Source organism: Pieris rapae, chromosome 11, assembly GCF_905147795.1.
Source record: "Pieris rapae chromosome 11, ilPieRapa1.1, whole genome shotgun sequence".
In the NCBI taxonomy this organism is placed as follows: domain Eukaryota; kingdom Metazoa; phylum Arthropoda; class Insecta; order Lepidoptera; family Pieridae; genus Pieris; species Pieris rapae.
The window spans coordinates 5,882,130-5,895,646 of record NC_059519.1 but is presented as its reverse complement, the minus strand read 5'-3'; the positions used below and the strand labels follow the sequence as shown (position 1 = coordinate 5,895,646).

Below are 13,517 nucleotides of genomic sequence, written 5' to 3'. Positions count from 1 at the left end.
GGATGAATGTAAAGTAGGTTTAAATTATATATGTACTTGTGGAGTCATTTATGAAAATGTTTTGGGGTGTTCCTTAACTAAGAAGAACGCCCTGGTTCCTTCGATACAAATTAAAGTGATAATTCGCTTCTTCGTTTCGCTGATTCGTTCTAATAGGGAGCAATTTGTATAGTTTATAGACTACAATTTACTGCACAGTTAAAGTAAATTTATGAATATTATATAAAGTAAATTTATTATAATTATTTAGTAGTAGAACAAATAAAATTATTTCTAAGTCTACTTAGATCTGGACAATTCATTGCCCTTTTTTATCTTTGATAGTGTACTGGTGGTACAGGATACGCTAAAGCAATAATTTTACTGTTGACAACTTATGATATGAACATGTATATACATATAACAATACTAACGGACCCAACATATGTGGTCCTTAGGTTATTAAACAAAGTATGAAAGTACCGACAGCCGCGCTATCTGCCGGGCTGATTTGCGAATCTAAATCATCCAGGGCAAAACGCAATCAAAACAGAAGTTCAGTAAAATACACACGTACAGTAGTATATGTAAGCTACCCTATCTTTTAAGTCAGATCATACTTACGGTGTCTAAATTTTATTGGATTCGGTTAAGTAGTTTTGGAGTCCATAGCAGACTACATTATTCTGCAGTGATAGGCTTTAGTCCAAGCATACTATGAATATCTTTTTTTTATCTAACATACTCTTTGTTATATATAATATTACATAACTCTTTGTTATAAGTAATAGTTTAAAAAAATCTTAATTAACAATGAAATCATCCTTCGTGTAGTTTTTGCGCTTACATTTTAAAGGTATTTAAAGTATTCGCTTTGTCTAAAAGATTCCGAGAGCTTTAAGTTCGTACAATTTCCTAGGTTCAAAATAAGTTTAGATTCTATCCTTACCGACTTCACTCGTAAACAGTAAATGTGTATATGAATAAAAAAAATCTCATATTAATCTTAGTATGTAGAAATTTAAATAAAATATTTTTTCTTTCTTAACACTTAACATTCTACTTATTACTACATTTTAAAACTATTTACGACAATTTCTTATCTTTATTTTTTAAGCGCTGCGTAATTCGCGGAATTGTATAGGGGCATTTGAAATGAGTGAGTGTAATGTGTTTGAATGCGTAACTTACACATTCATACATGCTAGGTCTCAGTAGCATTTCCAACTCTGCATAAGCCAGTCCCTTAACTGTGGAATTATTGTATTTGGTGATCAAGTAGACGTTAAGCAGCCTATTTAATATATTATAGTCTAGATCTATATATAGACTAGTCTAAGTGAGGTACATGGCAAGGAACAAAAGAGTAGAGCAAAAAATTACTAGACTGGTGCCCAAAACGAAAGAGAGGGAAACTTAGAAGGTGGATTGACCAAATTAAAGAAACTGGTGAGAGGTAGACAGAGAGGAATGGTGGGACTTGGAGGAAGCCTTTCTCAAAAAAAAAGGATACATGTTAAAATGTAAATGTAATAAGAAACTCAATTAAATTAAGTTAAAATTGAAATAAAATTATTGCTTATTTGAGGGTTTTGATATATATCTAAATGGAGTTCAAAAAGTACGTTCCTAATTATATGTTTGTTTTATGTCAACATCCAAAAATATCTGTGGTTTTTTTTATAGTAACCATAATCAACACTTAATTCAGAAAAGTATAATGCAGTTTCTTACATACATACATCCATCGTTAAAAATATTTGGATAATATGTACGTAGCTTATTACCATACCTATTAGTAGTACCATTCACATAAAAAACAATTTAATTCCTGCGGCGGAGCTGAGCCTAGCTTATACGTCAATCAACATTGTTTTTCTCATAACTAATAAATCTAGAAAAATAAAGCCATTTATCAACAACCTTTTTCGTGCGTCGAATAAACAAAAACCCATCTAAATATAACCAGAGCAAACAGAAAAAGGTTTGAAAGCTATGGATCGCAATTTTACGCGTCACCTGTCGCACAATTTTATTGCTGATTTTTACGAAACTATGTGACAAGAAAAGGAAATTAAGGATATTTCAATCACATGTATTTTTGTATTTATACTATAAAATAAATACATATACAATAACGTGCCATAAGTTATGTATCTAGAATACAATGTAGATTATAACCCATATAATTCTAGTTAAAATATAAAAAAGTTTTATTTTAACAAAATTTAATTTATTTATTGCATAATTTAGCAACTGAAAATTGTCCCGGCTAAGAATCAATTTGAGTTGATAGGCATTGAAGTCTTAAACATTGCATCTCCAGTGCAACAATGTTTTATAAAATTCAGTACAATTTATTTGTCCTACACATTTGGTGCGACAATATCACGGTCTTACTCTGTAGAATTTAAGGTAGTAATTGGAATATAGTATGATTCGTCACGGAACGCTTTATACACAGCTAACATTGAAAAAGAGCTTCTGAAGCCACGGAGTCCTGATGTGCGAAATTCTCCTATAGATTAAACATATGGTCGTATCGGTCTTAGCATAATCTCTTTTCATCATTTATTTATTTATTAAGTCTACAACATCATACATGATACGAAATCTACTGATAATTTTATAAAATCTTCTATCTAATATGTACGACAATATATGTAAACATAAGTTTTGCTAAAAATAGGAACCATCGCAAAGGAATTTCCATAAATATACGTGGGTAGTTGAAAAGTTTGTAAGAGTGGCCCAGAAACTTGAATTTACCGACTTCGCCAAAGTTTATGATTTATAACTCCTGATATTATGATATTAGAAGTAGCTTCCGAATTTGAGATTTCTAACTTTGTAAAGACTTTAGAAATACATAAAAGATTTGAATTTATTTATTGAGTGTTCCGAGAAAATTCTATTTCACAGAAAGTAAGTACATAATTGTATTTATTTCATGTTTACATTATTTAAGTTTGTTTTGTAAGAAACTGTTTTTAACAGTAAGACCGTCCATTTACGTCTTTTATCTTTATTTATTTAATCTTATTTTCCTGTTTTTTTATTTTGATGTAAATTAAGTGATTTTTTTTAATTATATTTAAATAAAAATCCCTTATATTTAAATAAGGGCCGTAATATCCTCCTTATGTATACAGCACGTGTTAGGAAATATAGCTTCGATTCCGGTTTACATGTTCTGGGTTCGATTCACGATCAACAGTATTTAGAAGGTCATAAACTAATAAAACAGGCTTCCACATCGGACACCAATATAATTCAAAGTATAATGTGCCTTCATTCATGCACGGTTTAAAAATGGCCTTTAAGTGCTCCGAAATTATAGTAACATTTTTCCCAATATTCTACGTCTACTTTGTATGTATAAAAACTACGCTTCGGCACAAGCTGTAATGTAATTTGCTAATGGTTCTCTCACTTTGGAATAAATGAATATGCTTAGAATAGCTTTGATTCAAACGCCCACTCGACGATTGGCGTTTAGTTCAGAGTTTTAAAACGCAGTTTTATAAAAATAGAATAATGTTTGAATAGTTGCCTACTCTCTATTCTATTTCTCGCGACTTCTGTGAGATACTTACAGAAACATTTACTCAACATTGATATATAATAGATACATTGATATTTTAATAGGCTAGCATAATATGATTATTGATTAATTGCTATCAGATCCAGAATGCCAACATCAAGAGTTCCACACCACAGTCTTTTGCAAAGGAACGAATTTATTTATTTATTCCACTAGATTATTCTACCTTAACAGTTACTACTAATTCGATAGAACTCCAAAATAATACCCACACCAATTATCCTACTAGATTACTACTAAAAATTAAACTTATGTACCACTTTTTCTGACACAAAAATGTATCTTTATTTTATATGTATCAGTTACAAAATATCTCTTGAAGCATAAAATAAAATTAATATTGCATCAGTATGATAAAATACCGTCTCGTAATTTATTTAATTTGATTTGAAGTGGCAAAGTACATTTCAAAGTGCTCGTACAGTTTACTTTATTGAACGTTGGCAGAAATTGAATTTGTCGTAACTAATTGTTATTTCAATACCCTAGAGAAATATCGTATAGTGTGTCGATTAAATGTAGCATTTTACGTTCAATGATGGGACTGGGTATTTAAATAACAATTTGGAAAGCAAATCAAGCAAAATTATTTGTAAACATTATTATCGATAGTAATATTATATTATAATACATAAAAGTTCAATTATTTAAGTACGTGATTGCAATAGAAATGTAATATAATATTTTAGCAAAAACATTATTAACATAAATACAAAAATATTACAAGGAGTTTTGTGGTTACATAACGGGTCTCATGTTAACTATGACAAGTGGTTGAAGGAAAATAGAGATTGCGAATCCACGCTTGTGTTGTGTACGTTTTAATAACGTCACGCTAGCAATAGCTTGTCATAATAATGCTACGAAACGTAGATCTTAATAAACTGCTTATTATCTAAAAGCATTCCCCAACCCGGCTAGTCCCCGTGGGGAATTAGACCACAACCAACCCAAATAAAAAAAAATGTGGGAGGCCTTTGCCCGTGGGCACACAGAATCAGTTATCGTAGTTCAACAAAAAAACAGCTATAATGTATATATTGATATGTATGTATTGATTGAAATATAAGGGTAAAAATAAATAAATTCAAAATAAAACACAATAAAACACTATCAGATTAAAACGTGTGCCACAATATTACAATCAGTCCCGAATTATGTTACACGCTAAATTCAATACAACTATGAAACTAATTATATAATAAAAGTTCGATATTGTTGTACGTATGATTCTACATTGAAAAAAAAACTTCTTTGTCGGATATAAAATTGAATTCATTACACTGTAACACGTTTCGAGTTCGTTTCAGTAATCGTGATCAGTGAGAGTTGAGAGGGTTTGCAGTGGTGGTTTTTTTTTTACCTGTGATAACAAGGACATCTATCAGAGCGAGGACAGCAAGGCTTGCAACGCTGGTTGGTTCGTCCCAGCGTACGTCATCGAGAAGCGCCGCGCAAGCGGTCACGTTTAGTGAGCGCATGTTACGCGCAGGGCACGTAACGCGCGCATCGCCCAGTCTTCGTTACGTTGCCTTCATTTTGTTTAGCACCTGTCAACAAGTATTACTATAAGTAATATTTTATTAAATTGGAAAGATTTGTTCTATAAGCGCGATTGTTTCATCACGAGAGAATTGGCAAGAGTCGGCATTCCATTCAGAATTTTAATTAGCATTATCTGTGAACTTTTAATTCTTGTATTTAAGGTAATTTACAGAAAATCTATAAATCTATACTTTCCCTAACCGAGGAACAACAATAAACTCAAGGATATTCAAATAATATTTTTTATAACAAGGTTTTCGAAGTTCTAGTTTCTAGTTATTTGGATAAAATATACTTGTTGAATCTAAAACCATAAAAAATTATAGCGATCAATGTCTTATTTACATCTATGTTCTTTTAAATACTAGTAAAAGTAATTTTTTAATAAACATATTTATTGTATTGTATTCATAATATTACGGAATGAGTTTTATCTATGCTGCCAGAAGTCATAGCCATTGTGTGGTTTCTAGTAATGATTAAGTCAGGCGCAGTGTGCGGTCAATCCAATTTTGAAATGGTTTTACAATCATTGTTATCGTCTGATAGGTGCCTACGTACTATATAACTTTATTACTGGGTTACATTGAACATTCAATTCGATATGTCACTTGGAACAATCGATGACTATGTTAATTTTTTGTAAATAAATTTGTTGAGTTTTGTAATTAGTTGGAGTTGTCAGGTGCACGTGGAAATTTCTCGTTTCGGAAGCCAAGACAAATTTTATATCGTAAAAATTATACAAAATTTGTACTTTAAACATTAATTGTAAATAATGTAACAAATTAATAAATCGCGTTTATAGACTTTACTTATACGAACGTGTGTGTACTTAGCCACGCCAAAGAAGTATAATTTCGCTTTTGCGCGTCTAAGAAGTTATAACAAGATAAAAATATTTTGATTATAGATAAATAACTTCAGGGTGTTGGTTTTTTGTGACGGTGTGCATAAAAAAATATTATCATAATTTTTCTAACGCTCAAAAAGAAGTATAACTTCAAAATCACCTAAAATATTTATGTTTTTACAAGGTAACATATTATAACAACCCAAAGGCCAGATTAATCACAGCTAACAGCGTGCTAATTAACTTAATAAGCCAACAATAAAATAAAGCGATAAACATGTGTTGTACGAACAATAAACATTTGTCTTGTATGCAAGATCCGTTAATTAAGGGGAAGTTATATTCAGATCCCTTGGGACCTATTCAAACAACAAATTTAGCTGTTCTTTGCTATAATAATTCAGAGTGGATGACACGTCTATGAATTAGAGAAGTACGTTGTTTGTACATACAATTTGTATAGCTTTTTAAATACTTGGTCATTGCAACCTAATACGCAAATGCAATTAGTATATTCAAATTATTTTAGAAACCTAATTTATTTCTGATAATTATGCCAGTATTATTTGAAATTATCAATTTACTAGTTTGGATCGATGCGTTGGTTAACACGTTTCCTGGTGTAATAATTGTCTTGGGTTGCCTATGAAGTAAAATAAAACAGATGAAAGATCAAAGATCAAAAGATTACGAAATATTTTGAATATGTAATTATATGTAGGTAGGGGGATATATGTACTTTTTTGTTAAAAAACACAGTGATAATTCTAAAATATTGATTGTTTTTAAATAAGTTGGATGAAAATAATTGGTGAAAAAAAAACTGAATTTTCATGAGGCATATAACGTCACACTGACCAAACTAAAGTGGGTGAAACCGCAGTTCAACTAGTGTATATATTATAAATCTGGTCACTGTGTATTTTAAATAGGATTTTTTTTCAGCTTACTATTAAATCACAGTATAAAAGTATTTTCAATAAAAAATAAACGTTGAATTGGGCTTACGGAATCGCAAGTCAATTTTGTATCAAATGAAATCAAACAAAATATATGAATGGCGGACTCACTGGAGCGTCGCGTCTATTAACTGCGGCTTTAATTGAAAACTCCATACACCCATTAGCCTTTGCCTTAATAGGATGACATTTGGGAATTGGCATTATTTTATTATGACCTAATGGCGATATTTTTTACAGAATAAGACTAGAATTGCACTTTAAACCCTAGATCAAGACATGTATTTAACAAATTTTCAAATGTCATGTTTAACAGTCTTGCCGTTTAACTAAACGACCTAAACTAAACATACTAAAATAAACTACTTAATCAATCCGAAACTCACCTAAAATTGTATGTAATTGAAATAACATTACGTGTTCAGTTGTATTGAATTGATTATATTCACAGATATTCATATTGGCCCATATATTGCCCGTCGGTAATAAGAAATCACGTGGAACTGAGTTTGTTTTTGTGTGCGTGATTATATCCTCTTCCCGGAGATAGGAATGGGGTTTTCATTATATATTTTTTTCAGGTGTTAAGCAGATAACATCAATTATTAGGAAAGCAACGGTGGCTTTTTTAACAAGCGATAACTACGTTTCCAGGCAACCGAAGTAATAAAAAAGTGAATACTAAAGGTAAAGTGCAACAAATGCATATAATATTTTCTGAAAAAACTTGTAGTTCATCTTAATTTATAGGTTTTTCTTGTTGGATTAAATATTTGGCTTTCGTCATCGTACGATACCCTTATATATCATTATATCATTCATCATTATATCTTTTCGCATTGTTAACTGTCGAGTATCTTAAATTTTAATTTTTAACACATATATGGTAATAGCCTTGAAGTCTTCGATCCTTTACATTCCAACGAGAATATAAGTGTGTGCTCCTATTTGACCATGCCTCTTGCTGATAGAGGAAAAATCTTTGTTTTTAATTTATTTTATTATTATTACTAAGTATTCATTACTTAAGATGTCGAGTGGAACACGATACGGTTGCAGCTTCGAACATTGTGTAAAACAAAAAACTTGGCGATATAAAAGAGTGGTGGAGAGTTTATTGCTAGTTCTTCTCCTCCGTTCTACCCCCTTGATTTGAGAACTGGCAGTAAATGTCAATTTAGAAGCATTAAATATATTTATATTTCTTTTGTGACGTTCATAGGTGTTCATTATTTTACCTTTTTACCTACATAATTAAATGTTTTTTGACTTGAAGACGTCCTATAATTGAAAAACAATGACGGCGTTACCTCGCTTCGAGGCGTTCCATTTAAGACGAAGTGCAAGCGAGAGCGCGGAACGAGCGACAAAGAGGCACAATCGGTTTCCGCGTTCGGCAACGTTCGTTCGTTAAAAATGTGATATAAATGAGTAGAAATAGATATATCTTGATCAATTCAATTGTGGTTTCCATTTACCTCCTTCGCTATATCCATACAAAACATCTATCAATCAAAATAATAAAATATAATAAATACTCCAAGGATACCAAATCATACACCAAATTGTAGTTTTTTTTATACAATGTCGATATTCTGATATGTGCATATTACATTAACAATATAGCGGAATATGTAAAGCATGAAATCATTGTTAATTCAAATGTATCGATTTATTAGAACAATTGTCAAACCGAAATTGTATGAAAGCGAGCAGTTATCGTTTATGTAGAACCTATCGCGTGTTCAGCTAGCCAAGTATTGTATAGGATGTGGATATATGCTGTAAGACACGAACTTAATTCAAAAGCTTTGAAACTATGTGTTTGATTTTATCAGAGGAAATTATGTCTTTAGTTTTTGACATGAAATATATTTAGAAATCAAAACTTAGCACTAAGTAAGACACAAAATTATATACCTACGGGAATCAAGTTTTATTTGTGAGTCTCAACCTTACAGCTGCGCCTTTTTCATATAACAAAAAAAAACAGTGCATCTAAAATATGGATATAGGCAAAAATTTATAATTTTCTGCCAAAACCCGCAAGCTAAAGCTAGTAAATCATTATGGTGTTTCATCCCTAACCTATACCGGCTAACGTTTCCCCTCACAAAACACCCAAATTGCTTTCCCAAAGTATTTTCCTTTTTATGATATTTCTGACCTATTTCGATTTCAATATAATTCTTAGCTACAAAAACGCAAATCACGTAATTTAATAATCGCCTAAGAAATTTATTATTAAGCCTTTGGCAACAAAAAGTATTTCTTAACACATTAAAAGGTGTTATACAAAAAACGAGTTAAGTCAAAACAGTATTTATTACAATCCCAACATTTTATTATGACTGTGTTGTAAAGCTTACTACGTTACACGAATTACGATTTCAGTTATTCTTCAACTATTAGCTGACATTGGCTCTCCCTAGCAAAGAGCCAGTGACGTCATCTAATGACGAAACCTATTCATATAATTTCTATGTTTACTCGCTCAAAACCAAAGACATTTTTTTAGCACAGAGGGCAGGATATATATGCACTTTAACTTACAAATATATAAAAATCGGAGTAAGATGCGGAACCAACTCTGATAGATCAGACATCCCCAGAACCTGAGTTAGGATACTTATAGTCTCGGTCAGGATGCGTCTGTATGCACACAGGCCGTGGACGATGTTGTAATAGCGTTAGTTATACAAAGCTTAATTAAAACATTTGTCAAGGTATTCAGATAGCAAACGAATTTATGTGGGACGAAAAGTACTCAACGGCCTACATAATAATTTCCTTAAACAGTTTCTCTAATAAGGTTAATTATTTTCGTTTCATAGAAACTCAAGGTGAGTTAAGGATATTCGGTGCCTTTGCTATGTGCATTGTTACACCTCAAAATTACAATTGTGCCATGTATGGCTATGCTTTCAGTCTATGCGTCTTAACCAGAAGATAGAATGACAGAACTAAAACTAATTTTGTACTTGATCAATAAATATAGTATGATCAAAAATAGAAATATAGTATTTTAAATTTTTATATAAATCACATAGCGCACAGTAACACTAAAACACTGTCGCTACAACCTTTTAATAATTGGGCCTCCGATGTTTAGTATCTGTTTTGTGATTTGGATTTGACACATTCCGGTTACATATAAACACTGTACGAGCGACTATTCTATGTATACGCACATAAAAAAGTCTATTCAAGTCCACGCAAGTCCTCAGAGTGGGTACGAACTCACTCTAAACTCACATTGTTAACATTCCGTGGTTTGTATTCTTTAATATTGCAGTGAATTATATATATTATATTATAATACTAAATCATGAAAAATTGTAAAATACAATGAAAATTCGCATACCGAAAGTTTATATGTACCTGGAACTGGATATGTGGAACATTTTTTTCAGAAGGTGACCCAGTTATGATAACAGACGCTGGTAATGTAATAAAAAATTGAAAGCTTGAACTAATATGATAATACCTTTAAAACTGCTTTAATGGGACAATTCAAGCAAATAACGCATTTAATTGTAGTAGGTCAGAAGTTAGAATTGCGTGCTCTCAACGTTAACAGGCATGCCATTGTGTTGTGGAAGTGGACTGGACTGTGGCACAGTAATATTAGTAACAGTATCTTAATAAATTGGAGCAGTGTTAGCCTAGTGGCTTCAGCGTGCGACTCTCATCCCTGAGGTCGTAGGTTCGATCCCCGGCTGTGCACCAATGGACTTTCTTTCTATGTGCGTATTTAACATTTGCCTGAACGGTAAAGGAAAACATCGTGAGGAAACCGACTTGTCTTAGACCCAAAAGTCGACGACGTTTGTCAGGCATTGGAGGCTGATCACCTACTTGCCTATTACGTTTAAAAATTGATCATGAAAGCAGATTCAGAAATCTGAGGCCATGACCTAAAGAGGTTGTAGTGCCACTGATTTATTATTTATATTGAGAAATTCAAACAAAAATATGTAAACAATAAGAAACTTTTTAATTTCTTACATTTCTTAATTAGTTATATTTCATTTAGAAATTGATGTGTGACTTTTTATTAGGTGAGATGAAGCGAGAGAGAATGCCACGTTTTAATTAAATTATAAATATAGTAAATAATTAATATAGTCGAAAAAAAACATTAAAGTTGATAATAATTACGTAATTTCTTGACTAGATCTTTTCAAATTTGCCAAAGTAAATTAAATATTTACGAGATCGACTCATGGACAAACTTTTATATTATGTTGCCTATCAATACAGCTTTATCTTTACATGTATGTTCTAACTAATGTAAATATTTAATTGGGCGACTAGGGACTTTCCTAGCGAAACTTTACCGATGGGGATTTACTTATGTAATCTATAAATACGAGTGCCTTTCTTTGTAATATTTCACTCCCTACCATAGCCCAATGGATGTAGTTGGAGTCTACACGCCACTTTGACAATGCTAATACAATATCCCAACCCGTACACCACGTACCAGTACAACTATTACGCCTCCACGACAAAAAAGGGTAGTAGGAGGCTCTGAATTTTTTACGTATCTGAATGTCATATTACCCCAGAAAGACCTATTTCTTAATACCAACCCTGCTTAACACATTTAATGCTTAAGGAATGGATACAAATTAATAGCCGGGAACCAAAAATTTTTTTGGCGAATTTGATTAAGTAACTATGAAATAGTCGGCATACAGCACATTGGGTGCCGAATACTCGGATCTGAGAGCTAAGGATGGCAATGGTTCATAAAAATGGACGGGACGCTCGGACGGGTACGAGTGGACGGTTTCGCTACTATGACCCCGCTCCACGCGGGTCCGAGAAAAGAGCACTTAATGTGTTAACAAATGTTTCGTTTTAAATGAAATGGCAACATTAAAATTGTTTAAAATTTATAATTTAAATATAACTGCCCATAAATATTCTGTGCCATGGACAATAGTCTCATTTTATAAGAAACTTTGCATTCGTAAATAAAGGTTCGAATGGACTGCCTGAAGCCTCTAAATAAACATTCAGTGAAATGCTTTTCGTAGAGAAATACAGTACTAATGGAATAACAAAAACAAATTTGAAACTATGTACATATTGGGAAAGGCCTTAACAGCTTTTTCTAGCTTTTTCGTTGTAAATATTTTTAGTAGACTATCCAAATGAATGTAACTGTAAAACTAAGTATGAAATGGTTTTTTTCGGTAGGCAATTGGATCAATTCACACGTCACTTGTATATAATTTTGATAAAAGACAATCTTATTATCTAATCCAGATTTTTTTAGAACCTGCTACTTCCTAGCTACCTTATAGATACCTGCGTTCTTTTAAGAAATTATAAATGCGTGCGTCAACTAATTCTACAATGTCATTCAGGAGTTATTTTAAAATTTAATATACAATGATATTATTTGAACGAGAAGGGTTATTTTATTCAAAATGCTTGTAATGCATAAGTTCATTTGGATAAGGCGTTATTAAATATGCCTTCACCAATTTTGTACAAAATTTAGTATAAAATCAATTACTATAAAAAAGTTAGTGATCCTTAAAAATATGTAAATAAATCAATGCAATGTAACATCTTTTTCAAGAGACACATTTCTGCCAAAGATAATTTGCTCGGTCCACACACCGGAAGCTCGTACTGAGTTTTTTTAACACCTATCATTGGAACTCTACTCCGTAGTAGCGTGTTTTACCTGTTGATAAATGTAATATTAAACACAAAAATATATTTTCAATTTCAACAACAATTCAATAAATCCCGTAGTTTTTAATAAACAAATAAATTATTTAGCTTACATTTGTAACCTAACATTCAAAACGAAATACTTAGTTATCTTATTAACATAACATAATATATACGTTATGTTAATTGAAAAATGTATACCGTTTAATAATTTTAGGCCTAGAGTTCCTTCCTACATAATCAGAAATTCCATTATCTCCACCGTCATTTTATAATAAAAATTTCAAGTGTTATTTATGAGTGATACTTTGTAAAAGAAATTTCATGTAAAATAAAATTGTTTTGTACCTAAGACTTCGTTTTTGTTATAATGAGGGTTGTAACGAGGGTCCAGCGGGAAAAAATGCTTCGAGGATGTCCACTTTACGTGCTAGATTTATAACTAGCATATATAAAGCGTCTTAAAAACAGAATATTCTCGAATTTCTTACCCACGACAGAGAGAATACGATTTAAAAAAAAGATCAAAAAAATACGCGCGTATGTACGTTCTACGTTTGTATCATTAGTTATTTTAGGCACTAACTGATACTAAATTATTTTTGCCCTAAGATTTACACGTTTCCTTATAACATTTCGCTTTGATCGTAGCAACAAGTGCATATTGGAAATATAAAAAAAACGCAATTCGAAGAAAAGAAATTCGATTGATCCACAGCTGTTATTCGAACCAATGATCTGTGTTGTGAGTGCTTACTCCTCTGCATTGTATTTCAATTCTAATGAAATGACGTTGAATAAAAAAATTAAATCAAATATTTATTCTTTAACTTCAAAAGGAAATTTAATAATAGGTATACAAGGTAATTTCTCTGCTTTTCTG

At 31.6% G+C, this 13,517-nt stretch overlaps 1 protein-coding gene across 1 annotated transcript in view; it reads right to left on the bottom strand.

Annotated features, from left to right (window-relative positions):
• Positions 1–13,517, bottom strand: part of LOC110994140 (octopamine receptor Oamb) — a 69,938-nt gene that overhangs the window by 16,020 nt on the left and 40,401 nt on the right. The window contains exon 2 of the mRNA XM_022260651.2: positions 4,947–5,133. Within this exon, the coding sequence (XP_022116343.1) occupies positions 4,947–5,064 (118 nt within the window). The 5' untranslated portion in view covers positions 5,065–5,133. The remainder of the gene's footprint in view (positions 1–4,946; positions 5,134–13,517) is intronic.